We start from the raw sequence: 26,901 nt of genomic DNA, 5'->3' as shown, positions 1-26,901 counted from the left end.
CATCCATTTGGGGATCCTCTGCATTTTTATTTATCTCATTGTTTACTTATTTGACTCACTGCTCGACTTTGGTGAATCCTGCTAAACTCTGCAGTGCTTTTTGTGGTCATGTTCTTCCAAAATTTACATTAAATTTACACCTTTCTTGTTTAACATCAGGCTTTGTGTGTGCTTTTGACAGAAGCCCTTACACATGACACCTGCCCAGTTCACACCATGTTACAGTCTAAAACTCTTAACTTTAGATTAAGTACAACAGGCTATATACACTCGCTGGCCACTTTACACCCATGATGCACATCTCCTATTAGTCTATTGGATTGATATGTGATTATTGTGGGCTAATTTTCATGTTCAGAAACCAGTTTGAGATGATTGAACTTTGTGACATGCAGGGTTTTTCTGCTGGAAGAAGCCACTGGTGCGGTCATAAATAGATCAGGAGTCTCTGTAATTATTTGACTGATTCATTATAATTTGGGTGTTACAAGGGCATACAGCTAGTTTGTGGGAGTCAAAATTCTGGCTGGGTCATAGAGGATCAAATATTTACTTCACTCAATGACCTGCAAATTAATTTTTAACTTTTATGTTTTTTCTTTTGACTTTTTTGGTTGATATTTTGCCTCTCTCCATTAAAATGAAACAGGGGGTCAAAGAATTATTTACCCCACTGTATGTCTTGTGCTAGGATGAACTCATTAAGTTCCTATAATTGCTCATTTTAATTAAATGCAATACAGTTTTCTTCCATTTAATGCTAATTCACAAGCGCTAACTCATGGCACTTTGCAAGTAAAATACTAAAACTTACCTAGTGTTTATGAAAAAAGTGCAGGTCCAGATTACTATTACTGCCAGTAAATCTTATTAATCTGTATCATATGATCCTTTTGTCAATGGTCAGTTCTCATTTTGTGTTTTGATCAATGAGAAAAGGACTGCTTTTCATACAAAATCAATAGGAAGACAATAAAGAGAGTCATGTGAATTGAATACGTTTTCCCAAAGTAAGACTTAACTTTTGCTTCTATCAGGCTGCCTGATTATTGTTAACTTCACAGCTAACACTAAATAACAGGAACATGGTGGATGCATCGTACTTTTATGCTTATCTATTGTTTAAATATTAGAGTTTTCTGTTGAAGGATTGTTTTAATGTGAGACAGTGTTCTTGTTTGTTCACTTTGCTCAGACGCACACAGAGGAATACAAGTGGAGCACGCTCAATCAGTATACTGCCTTTCATCACACTTTAGAGAAGAACAGGCAGCAGTACCATGCAGCCAAGAACTGTGACCAGAGTTTGAATTGTTACAAGACGCATGAAATGTTGACGGAACAAGAACAAACGAGACCCCAATACCCCGAGCGACCTGTTTGCTGTTGTGAGTCTGCACAGCCTCTGATTGCACCTCATTGTTCCAGCATCCAGTTACGAATGTTACATTGCAAGAGAGAAAAGAAAACACCTCACCGCATATACGCAGGAAAACAAATCCTCACACCAGCCTCGAGGCAAGATTGGCAAGGTAATGAGTTAGAGCAGACCAGCTAGCTGAGCCAGAAACAGTGGAAGACGATGACAGAGGGACAGCCACGAATAGTGAAGACACATAAGGAAGTTTAGCGCAGTTTTCCAACATATGAAGACCTTTCAACATAAATAAGGTAACATGGAGAAAAGGTTAGTGACAAGCAGATTAAAATAATAAAATAAAAACAGAACTGACCTTCCATACTTCCTCCACAGATTATTTTGTCCTGAGCTGACCTCAGGCTCCTGCTGCAGCCCTTCAAACGATACTAAGAGGCAGAATTTCTCAAGCATGTCTTGGGTCTTCTCCCAGTTAAATGCCTGAAAAACCTTACTTTGTAGATACCGGGATCCCAAAGGGTAGTCAGACCTTTATCCATGGAGCTTGGCTGGACGCAGCCCAAACAAGTGGGTCCACGGCCTGTAGATGTGCCATTGTGGCCTGCTGCATTGTGGCTTGGGCAGCAGTTAAAGGAGGCAGCAATGGTGATCTGATCCCCTGGGTTCACAGACAGCCTGTTTAAGGCCTATATAGATTTTGTATTGTAATAGTGAATTACTGAATGACATCAAAAATCCTTTGCAACAGACAAAGGCCATCATTCATTTCAATCAGGTGTCGTCTTTAGAGTCTCTGCCTCCTGACATCTGACCCACACTAAACTCATGGACCGGACATACACACACCCACAACCACCTACACACACACGCAATGGACAACTGTACCCTCAAACACACAATAATAACATGGACTGAACCACCACTCACAACCACTAGCACTTTATATAGCCTCTGTAGAAATTATCCAAATATCTCACTTATCTTAACTGCACTACTGTGTAGCTCTGTGTAAATAATCATTCTGTACATACGATAATTTTTTATCCTACAACTGTTTATAACTTGCATAGTTCACATTTCTGTATAACTGTATATCTCAGATTTCTGTATAGTTTTTTTTATTTCATATTTATATCCTGTTCATAGCCTGTACATAGCTTGTACTCACTACAGCCTGTACATACTTATAGTTATAGAATATTCACAACATACTTCATACCGTGTACATTATAACATACCACAATAGACCCATTTCTGTAATATACTTACATATCTATATTATTGCTAATATATATTGTAATATATCTATATCATGGCTAAAGCACTTCTGGATGGATGCAAACTGCATTTCGTTGCCCTGTACCTGTGCATGTGCAATGACAATAAAGTTGAATTCTATTCTATTCTATTCTTAGTGGAGAACAATCCTCGAAGAGCCAGTAAAGTCTTGTTTGGGTGGGTTTAAAAAGCCCTGTCCCTGCTTTCTCCAGCACTTTCTGATAACTAATTTCCACAAAGGAGAAATATAAAAGAATTTCTTCATTACATTCAGGAATGCGCCTGTTTTACTTTCACATTTCCAGCAGTAAATTTCATCCGTCGGTCCAATTTTGGCCTATTAACTTACAGACACTCTAAGGTTAATGCCATTTACAAAACTACCAGTGCGGTAACAGCATAATTTCTGTGTGTAATAATAAAGTATCTAATCTTGCCCTTTGCGTTGCCCACTGAACACTCAGCATTAACCACTGTATTTGTCCCCTCTCAGTATTCTCTCCCAGCTTTTTAAATCAGGTCTCTTTTTCATGCCGATCACTTCTACGAAGCGAGCAGAGACAAGAGAGGGGCGATGTAAAATCTCTGTGCGTCTATTTTCTGATTGATAGTCAAAAATGGATAAAGATAAAAAGGTGTTACATGCAGAATATGTTCCAATTTATCCTCAGTTGTTTATTTGCCACTGAAAAATTGTGCACCTCTGACAACTAATCCTGTTTTATGGTGTTAAATACTAACTCAGTGACCTCATACTCTCAGCACTCACATGGACAGCTGTTAAAAAGGAAAAAAAAAAAACCATCAAAGCTATTTGGTTACAGAAGAATACCAATCCATCACTTGACACATGCAGCAGACTTGACACAACAGCATCAGCTCAACTCTTCTTCTCAAGAGTGGGAGAAAGCCCTCGGGGGAGGTGATAAGCGACGCTGTATTGATCAAAAACATAAAACCGCTGCAGATATACGTGTTGTGAAAGTTCTCCCGAGCAGGTTTTTTCAAAACACCAAGTTTGCTTTGTTTGATTCCACTTTTCTTACCACCAGTATAATGTGTCTCGTGATTATCTTAGGCAGAATAAAACACTTTAGGTTTAAGGTTCATTTGGGCGTCCTTCTAGTTCTTACTTCAAACTGATGCTTCTGCAAATCCCTGGCAAGTAGTCTGAGATGTATAGATCATATCCAGTCATTCTTTTCCCATTGCTCATTTCCATGTCCAGACCTTTGGCTTCATTGGTAGATGACTGCAGTTTAATTAACACTGCTAACAGCAATAATCCATCAGAGGAATGGAGCGTCGGAGACTTCGCTCATATTCTATGTTCTGTCTATCTCGTGATTCCTATTTAGTGTGTGCATACACTCTTTCTCTGTGTATTTGTTTGCATTTTTCTTCCTCCATCCCCGTTTTGTGCCGTTATCTTTCTCTCGGTTTTCAAAAGTGCTCATCTCGATTTGTCCGTCTATCTCTTTTTCGGTCTCTCATCTCTCTCGTTTTCCCAGCTTGGAATAAAGAAAAAGAAAAAGCAAAACACACAAAAAGCTCGTGCCCGTTATGTAGACAAACGCAATCAAGCATGCAGGGAGGGTGGGAATGAAGAAGCATGGGAATTAGCCGTGCTTCTAAAGTAAGATGAACTGATAGGAAACAGCGCATACTGTTCTTGTTTCTGAAATGATATACACGAGGGTACTGTATATGCTAATGCAAATTCACTGTAGCAGAATGAACTGATTCAAGGAGGCTAGGACAAGCACGGACAAACAGATTGGGACCTATCTGGCTTCAGTAGTTGACCCTAACCTTTGACCTCTCTTTTGTTAAATCAATAAGTCATTTACTGTTTTAAAAGTGTCAGTGTTTCTGCTTTTCTGTGTAGATGACAGTTACTCCGGCTGATTATCATTTTCCCATTACGAGCAGCAGATGTTTTGTCAGCGAAAACACTCGTCTCCTTATCTTCTCACCAGTGCACAGTGATTTGCTGGTGTATAATGATGTACACGAGCCTAGGGGAGCGTTTATGTGCCCCAGGCTTGCAGTCAAGTCACCTTTCCTTGCATACATGTGCATGAGTATGTGTGCAGCGTAATAATGATCCCGTGCCCTAGACACCAAAGACCTTCATTACTCAGAGGAAATCTGTTGTGTCTCTCGGGATCCTTTATCACAAAGGTTATCAGTGCATTTTTAAAAGCTGTTTGTTTGGATCCTGGCGTTTGATGTTTGCATACCTTTTTCTCCTGAGTAATTAAATTTTTTCCCCTTTTCTCTCCCGATACTTTGCCCTTCATCCTCAACCACTCACTGATTATTCTCTGCCACTGCTCTCTTTTATATGTCTTTCCTCATTAATCTCCTCTCTCATTACTCCTCCGCTCTCTTTTTTCTTTTTCTTTCTCTCCTCACCTCCAGATGAGGGCCAGACAGTTTGCCACAACCCTCCGGAGCTGGCTGGCCAGCGGTTGGCGGAGGTCGGCATGCAGTTGCGGGCAGATTGCCACCAAGGCCTGGGCTACTGGGACTACCTCTTCTTCATCGCCATCGGCTTTGTCATCTTCTCGGCCGGCACGGTGTCGGCTTGGGTGATGGGCGTGCTCATGGTGCTGTACGAACGCTACAGCAAGCGAAAGAGCGAGGAACTGGACAGCGATGACGAGGACGAAAGGGGAGGGATGGGTGGAGGTGGGGGAGGTGGAGGGGGAGGTGGGAACCAGGGGAATGGCGATCTGAGCAAGCCTGGCATGCAAGTGTGACAGACTGATGCGAAACAACATTGGAAGAGGAAGAAAGAAAAGACGGAGAGGAGCAACTTGAAGTGATGAGAGGAGTCTGAGACCAAAGGCTCCGCTATGAACTAAGATCTGCCTGTCTCTCTTTGTTACAGATTTAGATATTGCAATATGCTCCTTAACATATAAGAAAGTGAGTGTGTATGCGTACGTGTTTGCGCGCGCGTGTGTGTGAGTGTGTGTCTGCGAGAGAGAAAGAGAGACAGACAGAGACAGCAATAAGGATGACTATGCCTTCACTTCAGGAGAAACAGAATGACCTCTGAGATTATTGAGAGCAATAACCCCCCCACCACCACTACACACACACACACACACACACACAAACATACACACACACTTTGCACAGATAGTCTACGGAGCTGCTGGTTTCTCTGAGTGGGTGGATGTACCTTTATACTATATGTAAAGTACTCTTCAGTAACACCCAGTAAAACAAGACACGTGAGTGACGCATTCAAACACACACACACACACACACACACACACACACGCACGCACACATGTATAATCATACAAAATACATAAGAAGGTACTGGGAGTCACAACGAGAGCTTTGCCTTATCTCCAAAGTTAAAGGGGGATCTAGTTTCGTATTTAAATGTGATTTTCCTGAAAGCCTTAAGGCAACTCACTTGAAATATTCTACAGTCACCGCTGTTTCCTATAGACAGAATCTGTCCACAGAGAACAAACACACATTTTGGGTCATAACAGATCGAACAATGTCAGACACTGTCAAAATAATGTGAATGTACAAAAAAAGAACAAAGAGGTGGTCCAACTAAGCTTGCCGTGTTACTCTTAACATTGAAAGGCACCCTGTGGAGCTGTCTGAGTGGTAAATGGTGCTATGGAGCAACATTTTCTTTGGGGTGTTTGTCAGTTTTGCTGTACTGACTGACACATAACGTTTTAAGCAAAATTAGAAGGTTTCTAGTTATCAATGCATGCCGATGTCTTAAGTCGGCAGGTATTTATATAAGTATTTATATAAGCCTAGAGGATAGACGGAAATGAATTTATTTGAATGTAAAAAAAAATAATAACTCCCTTTGTTGACAAGAAAACTGCACAGGGTGCCTTTACAAAGCAACTTAACACCAGCTGAAAATCAGACTTTGTGGTTACTATATCCAGACAGTAATGCAAATTTGTAGCACAATTTTTTCCTGAATTCCTGACCAGAGACCTTTTGGAGTGTTGGGACCAAAAATGTCTGCAAGAATCTGAAACACTCTGACATCTTGAGAATGAGTTTCCACAACATGTCCTTGATGTTGACCTAAAGGAAAGCAAAGCAAAGACAGATTAAAAGATGTTAAAGTGAAATCACACAAGCTGTAAAAGACAGAACAGTTTTGACCCTTTTAAAAAGTACTACTCAAACATTCTGGGAAATGTGCTAAATTAATGGTGTTAATTTCACCTATTTATTTAAAGGTAGCTACAGTTTCCCCAGTATTTCACAAAAATCTGATATTGTCATTTCCTGCTGTTTCTTACTAGGGCGGATGGTTCACTCGACATTTAAAGACGTGCTTTTACGTGCCGTTGCCCCAGCGTCTCCAACTCAGATAGGGGCCGTGCAGAACAGTGACTGAGGTGCTTTTCAGTCTGATGTTAAGTTGCTCCCAAAGCTCGTTTCTCTGTATTAACAGATAGGAGAAGTCTACCTATAGTGACACTAAGTGACTGTCAAATCTCATGTTTACTATGTGTATGTCTGACTTCATGTTTCTGTGTGCACAGTACATGGTTTGCCACACCGTGAGTCGCGCTGCAGTAGTTGCTTGCCGTAGTCTCCATCTTGCTATTGTGCTTGTGGGAGAAGTTTGTCTTTCTCTTTGTGGCAGGATGCCTGTTGTGAAAGTCAGACAGTGTTTGTCAGGCTTTCACCCAGGAAGTCTGGAGTTTGAGCCAAGTATTTAATTATTATTTTAAACTTAAAGTCAAAGTTTAATTAGTTGCATTTGAGAAAAGATGCTTTTGGTGGTTAAAATACACATTGCCACAACATTAGCCACTTCTTAAGCTGTTTTCACACATGCACTGCAGCCCTCAGTTTAACCCTGTCACATCAATCACTATACGCTAACTTGTGTGTCTGTGTGATGTCCAATTGCACACGTGAGAAAAGCGTAGGCAACTGCACGGTGAATTGACCGCGAGCAAGTTGATCTGCTGCTTCGTGCACGCTCTACCCTCATAGCACCTAAGGCTAATCTCCACAGAGTATTCCTCTGTAGTAAGAATTATTTCCTACACGTAAGAAAAGGCAGCTTTGGACATTGTCCCGACCTGATTCTGTATGCGCACGTGTGAAAATGGCTTTTGAAAGCCCTGAAGCCAAACTTCTCCCGTGCTCTGTAGTTGTAGAAGTGGGGCGGGATCATGGTGGCTGCACATGAAGACAGCACCAGGGTGATTGACTCAGTGGTACATCCACGGATGACTCTGCTTTATGTGGTCAGACATATCACTTAGTTGACCCCATATCACGTACGCAGATGGGCTGCAGCCTATAACCCGACTGTCAGAATAGAAGTGTGCCTCTGGAGCAGTAGTAGTAGTAATATTACTGTTTGTGTTCATGTATGCGTAACTGTATGCGTTTAAGTGGGGTAGAGCGATCGTAGAGCATCTCTGTTAGCAGCGTGGATGAGTGATTCATGAGCACAGACAGGTCCAAACCGATTCCTCCTTCATCCTGCTCCGCTTCCACCCTGTCTGTCAGAGACTGGTTAGGCGGTTAGCGATAATAAAACTTTAGATAGAGGTGGGGTTGAGCAAGAGCGGGGTCACCATCTGAAGCAGGAATTCATCCTGACTGATGTATTTAGCAGCTGTATTGAAAGACTGATTGATAGCCAGGCTTTTATTGATGTTGTGGGCTAAGTGGATCCAAATGCCCGGGATGAATGGGCACGGTTAAATGATGAATCTCCAGAGGGTTTGGCAGAATGTATGCGTGTGCGTCACTGTGTGAGTGTGTGAAAGAGTGCATGTTTATGTTTTTTTGTGGCTTGGTTTATGATCATAACAGTATATCCTAATGTGGGTGCAGATGAGCGACAACAGCTTTTTCATTTGTTTGTTTATTTATTTTTTTTTACAATGAGAGGTTAACTTCCAATGAAAATTTGTCACATCTTCACAGACAGGCTTCCTCCCTCACTCAATCACAGGAAGCTGCTCACCCTCCCATTTAAACACACACACACACACACACACAGATCTTCCTACATGCACAATAAATCTCAAGGGCATCACTAAAGTCAGAGCAGCAAGCCTGAGAACATTAACACTCCTGCTTTGGTCTCTCTTACCATGCATCACTACATCCTCTTATCCTTCCCCTTCATTCTCAATCCGACACTGTCATCAGCTCTCACATGACGCCAGCACACAAAGGCACACGGATACACCTGGATCTATAATTTATCTGCTAAATCTTTAGGCTGTCAGTGCAGATTTTAAAAGGACCTGTGGAAGGCTGGTATCTATGTTTCATCGCATTCATAAAAAGGCATGTGACCTACCATGGCATGACCTCGCAACCTATACCTAAACTTGCAGACAGCACTTTCTGTTTGGTGCGTACATCTGTTTTGCTGGGCTGATTGTCAGTTTTATGCTGCTGACAAATATAGAGCTGTTTAGCGGACAGAAAATGTGAGTCCTTTATCAGCACTAGGTCAGAGGAGAGGGGAGTCAGTCAGTGTGCCAAAAGGTGAGGCGCTATACTGGTGTGAAGTCGTCACAGGGCAGAGCACAGGACAGGGTAAAAATATCACTGATCTAAGAGGGCTTCTGTTTTGTGCACACATGTGAGCACCATCAGATTGTGTAATTAGCTGAGAGGCGAATGGAAGTTTAAAATGTTTGGTAGGAAGCTACTTTGGACTTATGAATCTCATCTTAAAGGCACTAATGCATCTAATGAATGAGCATGAGTTTGTGGAAAGGAGTTGGAAACAATTTAATATATTATTACTGATAAAATCACTGTAGTGGACTCTGTTCTGGGTGTAGCTGATCAAAGCAAGCGAGGAAAGAGAGGAGGGGGCTTCTTTGTAACTTCTCCCCTCCTCTCGTCATGTTTTTACACATAATAATAGTAATAATAATAATAATAAACTTTATTTATAAAGCACACTAAAAAAACCAAGGGTATACCAAGGTGCTTGACAAAAAATAAAATAGGAAAAAGGAGATGGGAGGGAAAAGAGATAAGACCTGGCACGTATCAATTATAAAACCTTGACAATCATAATATATAAAAGTAGTTAACAAGCATAACGGATAAAAATGTACCAACGCACACCAAATGTTAACTAGGTGGAAAAGCAAGATTAAATAAATAAGTCTTCAGCCAGGATTTAAACAGTGGCATAGAGTCAGACACCCGGATAGGGCAGCTACAGCAAACACACGGTCGCCGCGAGATTTCAGCCGAGAACGAGGTTGCTCCAGAAGAAGTTGGGTAGCAGATCTAAGTGCTCTGACAGGAGTGTGTAACCTAATTCCGCATTCTGGACAGTCTGCAGAGAGTTGCAGTAGTCCAACCTGGAAGTCACGAATGCGTGAATAAGTTTTTCCAGGTCATTGTGCGGAATATAGCGCTTAGCCTTAGAAATGAGGCGCAGCTGATTAGAACTAGACCTCACAACAGCAGACACTTGCTTGTCAAATTTAAACGAGCTATCCAGTAATATGCCCAAATTACTGGCATAATCAGAAGGGGAGCTAGCAAAGGGCATCAGAGCAGCACACAATTGGTCGCGGGGGATTTTACTATCGAACACCACAATCTCTGTTTTCTTTTCGTTCAGGACAAGAGAATTACTCTTGAACCAATCTTTAACCTCACGCATGCATTCACGAAAATAGTGAAAAGACATAGCAAGATCGTCAGTAATCTCAAAATAAATCTGTATATCATCAGCATAGCAATGAAAGGCAATATTATACTTCTCAAAAATTGCTCCAAGAGGGAGCAGATATAGTGAAAAGAGAATAGGGCCTAATACAGATCCTTGAGGCACACCACAGCGTACAGGTACCGAGGAAGATGAGAAGTTGCCCAAATTAACCGAGAAAGACCTGTCAGCAAGATAAGATTTAAACCAGTTGAGGGCAGTGCCTCTTATACCCACAGTATGCTCAAGTCTTAGTAGAAGAATGTTATGATCGACCATATCAAAAGCAGAGGAAAGGTCCAATAAAACCAGGACCACAGAGCGTCCAGAGTCAGTGCTTACAAGAAGGTCATTGAGAACTCTAAGCAAGGCCATTTCAGTGCTGTGCCATGGTTTAAAGGCAGACTGAAATTTCTCTGCAATGTTGTTCGCGTCTAAATACGCCTGAAGCTGAGAAAGAACTAGTCGCTCCAGGATCTTGGACAGAAACTGAAGCTTAGAGATTGGTCTATAGTTCAAAAGATCATAACAATCAAGATTCCTTTTTTTTTCAGAATAGGCTGGACTACAGCATGCTTAAAGGCCAGTGGGACAGATCCAGAGAGTAGAGAAAAATTTATTAAGAATAGAATGCTCGGTCCAATTACATCAAAGCAGCCCTTAACAATGCGTGATGGGAGAATATCAAACACAGCATTGGTGTTTTTCAGTTGATCAACCAGCTGCTTCAGAGTCGAAAGTAACACGGGCTCAAATTGATGAAAAGTTGAATTACACTCAGAGGAAAAGACGGGATAAGAAGCAGACGAAGAGGAAAGCTTAAGGGATGAAACCTTATCTAAAAAAAAGAATTTGAAAACGCTCACAAAGAGCTTGTGAATACAGTAAAGGCATATCAGGACAGGGATTAACAACAGAATTAAAAATTTTAAATAGCATACGGGGGTTGTGACCATTAGCTAAAATGACTTTGGAAAGAAAAGATGCCTTAGCCATTCTAGCAGCAGTTTGAAACTGTGAGTGGCTAGTCCGTAACATGTCATAAGAAACCTGAAGTTTATCTTTTTTCCAGCAATGACAGTAGGTTTTAGGGCGCTTCATTTTGATGGGAGCAACAGAATCAAGAATAGAAGAACAAAAAGATAACAGGATATTAGCACAACCATCAACCGAGCAGAAAGAACAGTCATCAGGTACAGCCAAATCAGGGGTAGATGAAAGTAATGATAAGAAAATATCAGCATAACCATCAGATGAGCAAACTGAGCAGCAGTCAGGAATCATAAACGCCAAATCTAAAAAAGACACAGCAAACTTTGACACAGCTTCAGAGCTGAGTACGCGTAGCGGACGAGAAAGAGCTCCAGACTGCGGTCCAGCGGCAGATAAGCCAATATCAAAGGAAATAGGAAAATGATCTGAAATCCCAGCGTCATTTATATCCTTAATACAGATATCCAGGCCATACGTAAAGACCAAGTCGAAAATATGGCCTTTAACGTGGGTTGGTTCATTTACCCACTAAAGGAGGTTAAAAGAGTCCATTAAAGCAAGAAAGTCTTTAGCAAGCAGGTCATCCTTACAACAGATGTGTATGTTAAAATCACCAAGAATAAGAACAGAATCATATTTAAAAAGAACGGAACCCAAGAAGTCGGCAAAGTCCAAGATAAAACACTTGTTATATTTGTGCGGTCAATAGAGCAACACACACAAAGTGGTCATGGAAGCAGTCATCTCCAATAACTGAACTTCAAAAATAGCAAAGTTAGGCGAGGAAAGTCACCGAACATTATATATCTTTTTCAAAACCAAGGCTAAACCACCTCCCCTACCAGAAAGCCTCGGTGAACTAAAAAAGGCACAGTCCAAAGGAAGAAGTTCAGAGAAAGGAATGAGTTCACCAGGGCGAATCCAGGTTTCTGTAAGGAATAAAACATCAAGGCCGCTAGTAGAGAAGAGGTCATTGTAGCGTGTGAGGATGTATCTCTGTGTGTGGCTGGAAAATTCACAAATTACTGCCTGAGAAAGCAGCGTTGGTGTGCTGTTTAGAAGTCAGAGGTGCTGTGATGGCTTGCTGTTGAAGCTGCAGATTGCAGATGTCCTCGAAGGCGACAGCACAGTCCCCAGTGTACGTGTGTGTGCGTGTGTGCGGGGGGATCTGATTTAGATTCTGACAGACCTGCTGATATACTGTGTATCATGTTTTTTAGTTCCTTTGCCATTTCTTTTAGATTTTTCTTTAGTTTTGTACATCATGGATCATAAGCAATAAAGAACTTAAGGATGAAGTCTGGATGAAAAGTAGTTTTCTAAGATTTTACTTGTTAATACTGGAAAAATGACTTGAATTCTTGTCTTATATGAATAAAAACTACTCAGTTAAAAACTGTAAGATTTTTTTAATACCACAATAGTGGAGATCTTTTGTTTAACAGCACTGAGTCCTGGGTCCAGTGCACCTTTGCTGGATGTTTGCAGTATAACATAGTTCTGTTACTGATTTTCATAGCACCACCACCACATTCTTTATTATTGGCATTTTTATAGATCTCTCAATTTGGTTTACTCGCAATTTTTTTTAATGTTTCCAGTATATTCTACCATTTACTAACTGAAATGTCCTGTCTGCTTTTAAAGCATTAAGAGGAAATTGTTTATGCATGTATACCAGTGTTTCTAATAATGTGGCATTGATATCAGCTGGCTTCTTTTTCAAATTCTCTGCAGTCGCTCTTCGGTTGTATTTCACAGAAAGCCCTAACGAAATCCCTACAGCCTGCAGGGCAGATGCATGCAGTTGCTTTGGGTTGCTTGGGAGTAAGGCCCAGCCACCAGACCCTCACCCTCAATCCCCTACCCCATGCCTGGCTCCAGGCCGGAACCACGGTGACTCTATTCTGTGCAGCGGGTCACTCTTGGATCCTCCCCCAGAACCAGTTTGCCTTGGGAGATCTGACCAGGGGCAGATTGACCCACACAACATATCTCCTGTGATCACTGGACATGCAAATCCCTCCACCACGTTAACGTGATGATTCAAGGAGGGGACTGCATATTTAGAAGGTAGCAAACTGGCAACCATATGTTAGCCTACCATGGTTTGCTACTTTACTTCTTAACTATTATTTAGAAAATTAATAACACATTGTATTCAAAGTGAAACTAGCAACTGAGACCATTAACTCATCAAGACAGTCAATAAGGTCACAAATCAAGTTAGCAGTACGTTCATTTCCTCATAAAAGTTGCCCCTGCTGGCCATTTAGAGAAAAAAAAACAGGTTCACGTCCACATTGGCTTTACTTTTGGAGGCTAACTCTTTGCTATGCGTATGGTTTATGAATGAGCAATCTGGGAACCCACTGGCTAGTCTGATTAATTAGCATCTGGAGACGATGCCAGCAATTCTGGGCTTATACTGAAGCCAGTAAAGATCTGTTCCAAGATTTCCTGTTCCGGAAATCGTTTATGAATGCAGGTAAATTAGAAAAAGATGATGAGAAAAAAAATCGTGTCAGACAATAGCTGATGGCTTTTTAGATTGCATTTCAGCACGCCATACCTCTTTTAATCTACACAAAAACTGTTCACTTGCATACATTTTGGGAAATTCTTTACCAAAACTCTGCAGATTTGGCATATTTGTGCTCAGATATCTGTTTATGGAGATTAATGACAAAGTAGCAACTCAAGCTGTTACTACAATAATAACCACACAAGTTATTAAATCTACTATGAGTGAAATCCCGAAGGTTCTCACTTTAAACTGTGTAGTCGTGCTCTGGTACTGATGCGCAGGTGTGTGCTTTTGCTGCAATTGCCTGTGGGAACTCAGTTTCACAGATAGCTCTCAGTGAGGTTGGAAAGAGCAATCTTAGATTCAGTCTCTCGCTCTCACACACACACACTGAGGGAAAAATAGAAATAGTCCATTCTCATAAATCTGAGCAATATTTGGCTCCATTTCCTATATATTAGACACAGTCCGTCTGTCTGTCATGTGTGCCTCTAGAGAATTTAGAGACTGCTCGCCACACACATACACACTGCACAGTGGAACTGGGATAGCATCAGGGGCTTAGAGCAGGAAGCAGAGGCTCACAAATGACTTTGGTGAATGCACGTATGAATGTTTTTTCTCCCCTCTCTTGCCCCTCAACTTTTCTTTCTCCTCTTTATCTGTCCTCACACCCTGCTCCCACCTGCTTGGCTCGGAGCACCCCACCCTTCCACTTTCCCTTTCTTTCCACTCCCTCCTCCCTTCACTTCAGTTGTGCTGCCAACTGCTCAGCCGCTCCGCTCACACCACTGGCAGAGAGCGAGCCCTAATCCCTCACACGGCCCTCAAAACTGCGCCTGCTGGATCTCAGAGCTTTGGCGCTTCTAAAAGCTTTCCATGAGAGAGACAGGAAGGATTGCGGGCTGACAAATGGACACAGAAAGACCGACAGGCTTGCAGACAGACGGACAGAAATGGCAATTTTATACAATACTAAGAACACAAAACCCCAGAAGCACAACAGCAATGCAAGAGCCAAAACATTTTGTGTTCACACAACCATTACTGTGTGCGTTTGCATGTGTGTGGGTGGGTGTGCGCTTTAGTTTGTGTGTTCAGTCTGATCTGATCCCGTTATTCCTCTGAGGGTGAAGTTAGAGTGCAAGCATGAAGCACAGAGACCATCTAATGCAATAAGTCAATATTACAACCCATCACTGCACACACACACACACACACACACAGCACAAAATAGCCTTCCAGAAGAAAATGTGAACATTTTGTCTTTGCAGATCCTTTGAGTTTTATTATTCTCCATCATATTCCCTGTACTCACCACTCATGCACAGCTACAGTGGAAAAACTGTAAAAATCAAAGGAGGAATAGTAGAATATGACCAGGAGGAGGTGATACATCAAAATCAACAACTGTTTATGCATCACTTTCAATGCAACCCCACTTTAAGAGTGGGGGAGAATGCACTGTGACTTCACCCACAGGTTTTCCTACAAACACATGACATAATTTTTATAATTTGCAACATTAATAAGTAATTATGTTAACTGGTGATGACAACATTGCTCTATGGCTGCAAAATAACCAGCGCACATGAAGCCCTTGTTTGCATTTACATTGTTCTACTGCAATTTTACTGCAGCAAAACAATGACAATAGTTATTTTATTTTACTAAAATAACTATTTTGCAATCTTAATAATGTTTCCACTATAATGAAACCAGCTTATCAGTCAATGCATGCAAGCCTAACTAACAAGCTGTTAGCATCTATAGACTGTAGGGGCACGTCACACAGCAACACAAGTGGCTGTTCAAGGAGCTGCAACTTCTGTGTTGACTTCATTTTCCAACCAACACATTTATCAACCCAGACATGAGTCCGAATAGCTACAATAATGGGAACGAAACTCAAGTTCAACTGTAATTTACCATTAACACCGGCCCTCTTCCAAGAGGTAGGGTGCTCAGAAGCTTTGAAAAACATGACCTTTCAGTCAGTAGATGGATGTCTTTGAAACAGACCAGCCTATAGGTACTTGAGCAAAAGAGGAGAAAATAATCACCGTCACACTAAATGTCCATTCTAGAAAAAACATTATAGTACGATTAAAAGTTAAAGTGAGGACTCTTTTTATATAAATCTGTATTTGTTAGATTAAAAAAATCTTTAGATGAGGCAGAACTAGTCTTAGTTCATGTTTATGCTGCGATTTAAAAGGTTTAAGACTGGGGACTGGCACGATCTTAAGTGTTTCAGGCGTGTCAACCATCTTTTCTAGCACATCAAGATGTGACATAGTTGGAGTAGAGGTCAGAGGTCAAAAGTGGACCAGAGACAGATTTTAGTTTCATAATTATAGAAATGGCACACTTCGTATACACTAGAAACACACAATGTGCTCTCACGCAAATAAATAAAAACAAGTACAATACAGAGCAGCAATTTACCCAAGCCTTTCTGACACACACACACACACACACACACACACGCACACACACGCACACACACACACACACACACACATCCTGTTGATCGCTGGCCTATCTTGGTTCTCTCACTTGCAGTAGCGCTCTCTTTCTAGTCTCTCTTGGCTTTACACACTCCAAAACACCAACACACACACACACACACACACACACACACACACACACACACACACACACACACTATTGTACAAATCTTCACAGAACTTGTCTGTACTGTATGACTAGCAGTTCTGGCTATTTAATACTGCAGTAACTTATATTAAGTAACATTTTATCTTTTACTATCAATTAAATCAATAGACTGATGTTTAACCAATGTTTGTGCTTTCATTCCTTTTTTTTTAACAGTGTGTCTTCTCTGTTTGTCCCTTTCTTGGGTGTCCTATGGTGATGTGGAAAAAAGTACACATCCTATGTCAGCACAATGTGCAGCAGGAGAGCAAATCGTGATTGATTTAGTCTCTGCACCAACACCCTGGCGCTGGAGATGGCAGTGACAGAGGGACTGAGGGTTGGGAGAGAGAGAAAATACATAGCCTCGTACCTGCAACTTCATTCAAACAATGTCAACCCTAAACTATATTTTTGTTTAGTTTAGATTTCAACCTCTTCAAATTCCCAGTCAAAATTTCCCATCTCCTGCGTGCCCCCAGTGATTTTCCCTTCTTATTTCTTTCCCACTCTGCCTCACTCTCTTATTCTTTACCTCCCTCCCTTATCTCCTCTTGTCTTTCTGGCAGGAACAGTGGTTTTATTATCCAACGTCACCTCTGCCAGGTTGGGTCAGATACTGCAGTGGAGCTTTCTTCACTTGGCACTTAACATAGGGAGAGGGAGGAAAAACAGATACACAGCTGAGGGAAGTAGAGGGAGTGACACGCAGGTGGAGAGTTTATCCCTCTGCTGCACAATCTGTAGGTGTGAAGGTTCAGGCTTCCAGCCTGGCAAATTGTGTAAAATATTTGTGTTTATGCGTGATTGTGTCTGCGTAGATGAAGTGTGTCTGAGTAGTGTTTGCTGCAGCTCCACTTGATGAACGATGCGTCACTGTGGCTGTGGGCTTTCTGGGAAGAAATGGTTGACCAGGCACAGCACGCCAATGCAAGAATGCCAGGCCTGGTCTCTACCGCCAGCTCGGAGGAGCCACGATCGATCCTGACAGCTCAGTGTGTCACCAGGTCACACTGCCACACTGTGGAAAAAAAAACTAAAAAACTAATTTCAATCAACTAAAGTGCACTTTTCTCTTTTAACCATTTTAAGGAGCAGAAGATTGGAATAAGAATACCTGTTCTGCTTTGTTCTTTCTGTCAATCCAGGTGCATTCTTAGTAGTCCATTACCTCAAGTTTATTTTGTACTTTCTGCTACAGCTACAAAGATTATGCCATCCTAACCAGATAGAAAACGATCTGTAAGAATGACTATCTGATTTAGTTGCTTTAGACATTCCTTCTGTGCCCTTTTCCTGTCTGATGCAGTCGGGCAGCAAGAAAAATACTCCCCATCTGCACTGAGTAAATGGATGACCACAACTCTTAAAACTGTTTCACTTCACAATATCTGCCAGACCAGTCTTTGTTTCGAAATCTAAAAAGTCTTTCATAGCTTAATAATTAAAAAATAATAAGCAGCATATTTGGTATGCTGTAGAGATCATGTCGGTCTAGGGGCTTGAGAATATTTTGGTTTCCTACCAAAGGATCTGTAAGAAAAGGCTACAGTAAGGCAAGTCTACGCATTTTGCTTTGAATGCTGCCTCTGCAACCCAGACCTGGACCCATGAATACATGGATGGATGAAGAATAAGAAAAAATAAAGTTCACAGTTCTCTAAATGCAGCTTATTTGCTCATATTTAAAGATGCATTGCTAGACGTCAGTATTTTGCAGATTGCTGTCAGCTGAGGTTTATTTTCTTATCCTTTCCAATTCACATGCACAATCCAAGCATGTTTTTGTGCTCACTATATTTTTACATATTTCAACAACATATCAACATTTAAGGTCCCAGTATAACTACTGCAACGGTCGCTTCGCTCACTGCCATGACTTCGTCTCACGGTCACCAAATCAAGATTTGCATCCCATGGCCGACGCGCAAAGATCGACACATGAGGTGATGTCAAAATCAGCGAGCATAATGGTCTCACTAGCAATAAATCAGGAAATAAAAATGAAAAAAAAAAACCTCCAGATCTGTGCCAATAAAATATTTTGCAGCATTTTATGTTTTTACACCTGAATGACCTCAAAAACTCTGGTCACCGTTCATCTTCAGCGAGTGTACGCTGTCAGCCCACTGTGAGCTGTCTATATACCAGATGTCCACATCGACTTATTCTAGAAGAGGCTGTAAAACTTTGTGAATGGAGTCCAGTACGAGACGATGAATCAGTGAAGCTCATTTATATCCGATGACAGGGATACTCAGGTGAGTTGTTGATATCTTTAACTTTTCTGTCAGTAAGTGCTGCTGTTTATGCCACTATTAGCCTCTGCTAGCTAAACATTCCTTGAAGTGGATGTGACATTTGTGGACATTTTTGGAAATAAACTCTCATATTATGTGAAAATGTAAACAAACTGTTTATCATGCTCGAGTCTAACATTCGCTGGCATAATGTTAACTTATAACCAGCTGTTGTTCTTGTTTAACTGGCTCAATATCAACTGTCCCGAGACAGAAGGGTTGCATGTCTAATCTGGTGACAGTACGCAACTGCAATAATCTTATATATATGTATCTGGCTGATCTCTACTGCACACATATAACAAGATTTGGCAGAGATACCACGTCCATCTCGCTCACCTTATTCAAGATAGAGGAGCAACATGCAAACTTCCACAAACCCACTTATATGTATTTTGAACTGATTAATTACTCAGGTTGGTGATATTGGATCGGGTTTCTGGAAGGTGTAATTACACAATATTCAATATATATATTTCAGTACAGCATTTTCTCTCATAAAATAACCTTAAAAATGACTAACTGTACCTTTAATATTTCATATTTTAAAAAAAATAATTACAGCCATTATGTATTGAAACTTTAAACTCATGAGAGAAATATTAAAGAAAGCAGAAACTGAGTCAATATTTAGACTTTGAGAACAAGCTAGTTTTGGGAAACGTATCAGAATGCAATACAGCAGCATAGAAATCACAGAATGTTTTGGCCCTCGTATATAAATGCTGGTTTTGTGCTCCTGTTCCCTTATTTCCATCTATGTTCCCTTTTCATTGTCCTACTGTTGAATGTCAGGCTACAGTGTTACATTTAATTACATCCCGTTTTGCCTTTTTCTTGTCTTTTTGAGGTTTTTACCTCATGCCCCCCACCTGTGTTTATTTGTCAGTGGCTTCCTATTTTGAGTTAATTAGGCTGCTGAACATATTGGTCTCTTTTTTAAAAAATAAATAAATAAATCCACCTTTACTTTTTTTCTATTAAGCGTCTCCATTGCTTGGTTCTTCCTTTGTTAGAGGAGACCTCCAACTCTAAGGTATTCACATTTCATTGCATAATCTCACAAGATGTCACTGTTTATGATACAAGAGTCGAAACATCTTTTATCATCATTTATCATAGGTGTCATTCCACTACCTTTATGTAAGTTATTACATTAAGACATTATGCACCAGTGTTTCCACTGTGTTTGTCATTTTAATTACACACATCAAACAAGCAGCAGCCGACTGTTTAGTTGACAGTAACTCGACGGCTGTCACCTTCAGCCATTACAGCCAGCTGGGATATGCTGCTCTGGGTTTTTGTTTTGATTTGATCTTACTCCTGAAGTGTATTGCGATTATAGTTACAGCCAGTGAGGGTAACCTAGAGGAATACCAGCATTTTACAGGCAAAACTGGCTTTATGAAAACAAAACAATATTAATATTTTTCATTTGAGCTTTAAGTCAGAGCACTATAAAGCTGCAAAAAATGAAATGAAAGTAGGGATTTCTGTTTGGAAGGAGCTATAAATTCACTACAAAAAGCCTGTGGTTGATATCATTGATTTATAATCAGTGGTATACCTCTTTTAGATAAATTTCAGACTCCAACCCTCCCTCCCCCCACCCTCCTCATCTGACTTTCTGACCTCGACCTACTGCCCTGCTGCCCTCCTGCAGACCTGACGGAAAATCTCTCTAAATGCCCTAAACGTGGACCTTTTAGCAGTTTGTAAGAAGTCACATGAAGCAGGATTGTCACACCTGATTTGATTCTTGAAGCTAAACTCAAAGATGTCCTTACATTATGGTGGTTGTCAAAGGGGGCGGGTGGGGGGTGGGGGTGTATCTGTGCTGAGCAGCATCAGAAGGTGAACCAGCCAGATTAAACCTCAGAATAGCAGCTCAGTGCCCCTAGAATAGAGCTCATCTTCCTCCGAGACTAACAGCTCATTACCACAGGAATGCCTCCAAGGACCCACCCCAACCACCTCACCCTGCCTTCATCACCAAACCCCCACCCAACAAAATGACCTGTTGTTGGGTGGAGCATCCGCATTGTGACGTGTTTCTGTATGAATACACCTCCACCTCCCCTTCACCACTATTATCAGTAATCTTAAGTAACTCCCGTTCCTCCTACTTTTGTATTCCGCCTTTCTCTCTATAAGGATAGCTGCCACCCTTATCTCAGACACATGACTCTTCTGTCTTTCACCAGAATCCCCGACAACCACACACACACACACACACTCCCCTCCTTTGCCTCCGCTCCCCTCTGTCCCTTTGCAGGGTGGCTCTTGTCGACACCTTTCCTGATTTGGAAGCTTTTGATGAGAATTCCCCACCTCAATCTCTTCTGTTTCCCTACTTAACCCTCCCAGGGGCTCCTTAGATCTGCACACACTGACGCAGACACACACAAAAACGACTGGATCATGCCCAGTGCGTTGGCACATACTGGAACATGAGCGTGCACACACACTTCGTTATAGCCTTAATGAGGTCTCATCATGTCTTTTACTCTCTCTCTCTGTCCTCTTCCCTCTCCCTCTTCTCTTAGCCCAGTGTCATAATTTTTATTCTGCTGCTCTACTGAGATGTCAAATTAAAACATTAGCTGAGACAACCATTTGAGCTCCTGAAAGACTTTAAATTAACATAACAAACTGGGTACTCTTTTGTCAGACTCACAGACTTTTCAAAGACACAAACAAACTCTGGCAGACTGACTAGCTCTCCCTATGAATGCAAACTATGTTATTTTATGTCTGGTTTGCCCCAACAATGTTTGTGCAAGGACATGCATTAATAAGGGCATGAGTGTGAGTCTTCAGTGTGTGCATGTGTGCCTAACTGGGCAACCCCAAACCCCATAGATGGCCTCCGTGATATGGATGTTAGAGCAGTAATAAAAGGCATCCTTATAAAGGAAAGGGCCATGATGTGGAGGAGAATGCCTCATCGTGAAGAAGTGGTTTTTCATGATTGATATGAATGCCTTGGCATACAAAAAGTACACTACAAGCATCATGGGTCACACCTGCCATCTGCTACATCTCAGTCTCATTATTTGAACAGCCATGTCTGAGTGCGGACGTTAGTATGTCCTCTAACTTAAGGGTTTTAGAACAGAGTGTGGAGTCAGCATAGGTTCATCTTATCCACACACTCCAAGGTAAAATATAGTTTTTATTAGTTAGTTTTTAGTTATTCTTTACTGTGGCTGTATGTTTGATTATATTTGTTTCCATGTAGTCTGGGCAAGGTGTCTCGTCTGCCCGTCCTGCTTACATGTGTCCCTGGTCTATCGTGTGTGTCCATGTGTTTCTGTAGCCCGTCATGTCTTGTTCCTTCTTTCCCATATCCCCTGTGTTTAAATCTTCCTCACGCTCTCTCTCGTTCTCCCTCACTCCCTCTTTCTGTCTCTTGTGTCAAGCTTGCGTGTCCCAGTTTATGTCCCTCTATGTTTCCTGTTTTATTTTGAAAGTCTTGTGTCTCCATGTTCAGTGTGTGCAGTTTTGTATCTCCCTGTGGCGTCATGTTCATTTGTGTCAGCTCTGTTCCCCATGTGTTTCCACTTCCCTCATTAACCTTCTGCGTATTTAAGTCCTCTGTTTCTCTTTGTTCATTGTTCGGTCGTCTATTTCAGCGGTCCCCAACCTTTTTTGCACCACGGACCGGTTTATGCCCGACAATATTTTCACGGACCGGCCTTTAAGGTGTCGCGGATAAATACAAGAAAATAAAACTAGTACCGGTACCGAAAAAAAGATGATTTATTCATAACACACGTGAAAAGACCCAGGAAAACCGAGTTAACGATAAAAACGCTAACAAAATAACACTGAAAACCGATAAAACCCCTGAAAACTGTACATTTCACACCTGAGCCTCAACTCTCGCGGCCCGGTACCAAACAACTCACGGACCGGTACCAGTCTGAGGCCCAGGGGTTGGGGACCGCTGGTCTATTTAATCTTGCTGTCTATGGATAGTTTTCATGTCTTCATGCCCCTGTTCATGTTCATGTTCATACTTTTGTCATAGTTTTCATGTCTAGCTCTAACTGTTTGCAGTTTGATTTAGCTTTTGTTCTTTGACTTAGTTCCTTAAGTCCTTTTGTTTTCTATGTTTTGCTATCAGCCTAAATAAACATCTCGCTTTTTGTTACACTTCAGTTTTGTTTCCTGTGCGTCTGCTTTTGGGTCTGCTCCTCAAACACACCAGCTGCTCAGCCGTAACAATAAGACTTCCTATTTAGCATGAGACGTGCTTGGGCAGTGTGAATTGACTGTGAATTTATTTAATTTAATGATGTTTAATAATTCTAAACATTAAAACATTTTTTAAATATACTGAGCACACATAGAAAGATTCAGACAATCGGAGTAACTGGGAATTTTCAGTTAACATATTAGTAATGTATTGGATTGACATGAATGTTTTGCCAAGAAAATATCCTCCAGAATATTATAACAGCGCCAGTGGCCTGAATGGCTGATACAAGGCATGATGACTCCATTTTTTCATGTTGTTTACACCAAATTCTGGCCTTACTATCTGAATATTGCCACAGAAATTGAGATCCTTCAGACCAGGCAGTTTTTTTCCTTTTCCTTTGTTTCATTTTGGTGAGTCGGCCTGGTGTGTTTTTAAGCAGATGTACCCACACTACCAAAGTAGTTGGTGTGTGTGTGTGTATATACAATTACAATGGTATATGCTCATATTACACATGGCATGATAAGTTTCAAATATTGAGGTCGGCACATGTGCAAGTATGAACTGTGTTCTCTCAACACAGTGGTGGGAGCTGGAAACAGCACCAAAGCCTCAGAAACTATTACCTGAAGTGTAGGAAGGCTTACAACTACAGAATAAAACAGGAAATGACTTGAACAATAACGAAAAAAAAAAATCCAAAATCAAGTAAAAGTATAAGCGTCTCAAGCACACTAGCTGAGTGTGTCCACTTTGTATTTTTCATCATTGAGTGGGTCTGCACGAAAAGAAACACCCAACAGGGGTAAGTTGTTTAACCTCAGGGAATGTAAAGCATTCATGCTTACCTTGCATTTTTGTCAAAACACAAATAAAAGACAGATTCTTACATGCCCTTTTCTCAGAAACTGCTGGCTTAGCACTTTGCGAAGGCTGGTTTAGTAGCTGGGCTTGTGTGATGGATAGCCTCTTGATCCTGTTCCAGGTAGAGGGGTAGTCCGACTGCTCCCAGGGGACACTGAAAATAGCCAAGTAGAAGCCCACTCAAATGAAACTGCACACTGGAGCTCAGAAGGCAAGAGTGAGATGGACAAACACAGCGCCGTTAGTCCAAGCTCTTGCATATCTGTCAGCAAAGAATGGCTGAAACACCAGCGCAACACTCCTAATGTAAAGTTTTTTCATTAACCAGCAGTTTTCTGGTATCAAGGGAATACCGTCATGAACTCAGTACATTTACTCCAACCCAATTTCCCCTTCTGTCCAAGTCCAAGTGGTGTGTTGATGAGTTTGACTGCAATGTTTATCACTTCCCAGGAGAACAAAGAGTACGCCCGCAACTATCCACCTTGAACATGCTTACTGCTAACAACCTCCCTAAAGACGCACGTTCACCCCAGAAAGATGACACAATTCAAGAAACACCCAAGAAGATATGGACTATTTCATTATTTGCAAATCCGCCTTTATTTACTGTGATTAATGTGAGTTAATGCCTACTTAAAACACAGAGAAAAACATTCACTTCAATCATGATCAAGTGATCAGACCTAGGGGTAAAAATCCTGTGACCCAAAAACAAGATATAAAGTGATCTAATGAACCTGGGAAAAAAATTAAAGGAAAAAGGAAAAAGAAAGAAAAAAATGCAGGGTCAAATATCATACCGGAGGCTGCAGCTAAAAACAGCCCTTTATGGATCAATACAGGAGAGCAGAACAGAAGATGCAAGAAAAGGAAGAAAAGAAGTAGAAAAAAGAGCCGATGCAACTCTGCATTTCCTGCCATCCACATGAGCCTCCCTCTTTTCTGAAAGATGCCTTTCTATTGATCCAATATATGAACTCACTCTCTCTTCCTCTTGCCCTGTGTGTGTGTGTGTGTGTGTGTGTGTGTGTGTGTGTGTGTGTGTGTGTGTGTGTGTGTGTGTGTGTGTGTCTGTTTTGTGAACCTAAAACCATCTACATAATCACATGGACACATGCTTCCGTAACGTAAATGATTCAATTTTAGGCCTAAAGGCACATATTAAAATTATGAAAAGGTTATGGTTAGCCAAGTATGATAGTATGGTAAAGGTCAGAATAAACCTCTAAAGGATAAATTCAAATCAGTGCCATCTGAAGTCATGGATACATGACTGTGTGTATGTGTGCATGCATGTAAGAGAGAGAAAGAGAGAGAGAGAGCAGATGCTTATATCTTTCGACAAGCCTGACTCAGCCAGTCTGAATGTAAAGTATGTTTGGAGTTTGTTTTTTGGCAATGAACTTCACTAGAAACCCAACAGCTTCACAAGCAAATTCAAATTTCTTCCCTACTAGAAATGTAATGTTCAACCGTAAGTGGTATTATTGCAAAGTGGAAGCATAACAACTCAGCTACAAAGTGGCAGATGAAAGTCACAGAGAGGGGTCGCTGAGTGCTGAGGCACATAGTACCAACGCTCTGCTGACTCACTAACTGCAGAGCTCCAAACATCTGGCAATAACATCAGAGCAAAAACTGTGAGCCTCGAGTTTCATGGCATGCGTGTCCATGGCTGAACGGCTGCATGTAAGCTTTGCATTTCCAAGCACAACATATCGGATAAAGTGGTGCAAAACATGCTATCACTGGACTCTGGATCAGAGGAAACCTGTTCTGTGGAGTGATGAATTATGCTTCTCTCTCAGCCAGTCTGATAGACAAGTTTGTGTTTGGTGAATGGCAGGAGAATAGGACCTGCCTGGTTGCAGTGTGCCAGCTGTAAAACCTGAGGTATGGGGTTGCTCTGAGCCAACACTGCAAAATCAATCTTTATGCCTGCCCTTACCAAGGCAATTTGGATAATTCTGTGCTTCCAAATTTGTGGGAACAGTTCGAGAAAGGCCCTTTTTTTTTATTTCTGACTGTGCCTATTTCACAACGCAAGGTTCATAAAGGAATGGGTGGATGAGTTTAGTGTGGAAGAACTTGACCGGCATGCACAGACACAAACTAGAACAGATTTCAAACCAGATCCTCTCACCCAACATCAGCGTCTAACCTCACAAATGCTCTTCTGGGTGAACAGCCAAACGTCCAAGAGACACACTCCAAAATCTTGCAGAAAGTATTCATAGGAGAGTAGAAGTGGATATAGCTGCAAAGGGGGAAACCATCTGCGTATTAATGCCTATGGATTTAGAAAGGGGTGCAATTTAAGCTCCCATAGCTGTAATATGTAGATGGTCCAATACTTTTTACCACAGGTAAGTAGAAGAATGTCTCTCTACAAGGTGGAGACATGAACAAAACTCCTGTCATAAATTTTAATAATGGATATGACTTATATAGCACTTTTCAAGGCACTTTACAATGCCACTATTCATTCACTCTTACCCAACACCAGTAGGGTAAAGTGTCTTGCCCAAGGACACAACGACCAGGACAGAGAGCCCAGGGATCGAACCGGCGACCTTCTGGTTACAGATACGCTTCCCAACTCCCTGAGCCACGGTTGCCCCTTTTTAAATTTTAAGTCATGTTAAACTTGGCTTGTTGGCCTTTTTACAGAAAAGGAGATGAGTTCTTCTGCGATGAGAGAGATAACTCGTGACTGCAGGCAACAGTGCTAATGGATTTAGGACAGTGAGTGCCTTCGCAGTGGAAAGCATTTGCATGCTGGAGTGAATTGTAGTGTAAGTTACATCTACTGTATTCTTATATTCTCCACCCACCTACTGTTCAGCAAACACACCAAAGGAAATTAAAAAACCAACAACAAATAAAAATAAAAAATAACCACAAAAAATACAACAAAAAAACGAGTTGACGGTAAATATTCATCAATCAGGTATAAGATTATGACAA

General features: G+C 41.3%; 1 protein-coding gene across 1 annotated transcript in view; it reads left to right on the top strand.

Annotated features, from left to right (window-relative positions):
- Positions 1-18,574, top strand: part of lrrc52 (leucine rich repeat containing 52) — a 31,103-nt gene extending 12,529 nt beyond the window's left edge. The window contains exon 2 of the mRNA XM_085152609.1: positions 5,081-18,574. Coding sequence (XP_085008735.1) covers positions 5,081-5,421 — 341 coding nt within the window. The 3' untranslated portion in view covers positions 5,422-18,574. The remainder of the gene's footprint in view (positions 1-5,080) is intronic.
- Positions 18,575-26,901: the final 8,327 nt, after the last annotated feature.

The sequence above is a fragment of the Neolamprologus multifasciatus genome, chromosome 23 (assembly GCF_963576455.1).
Source record: "Neolamprologus multifasciatus chromosome 23, fNeoMul1.2, whole genome shotgun sequence".
Classification (NCBI taxonomy): Eukaryota; Metazoa; Chordata; class Actinopteri; order Cichliformes; family Cichlidae; genus Neolamprologus; species Neolamprologus multifasciatus.
The sequence above is the reverse complement of the archived record's forward strand: the minus strand, read 5'-3'. Positions and strand labels throughout refer to the sequence as shown.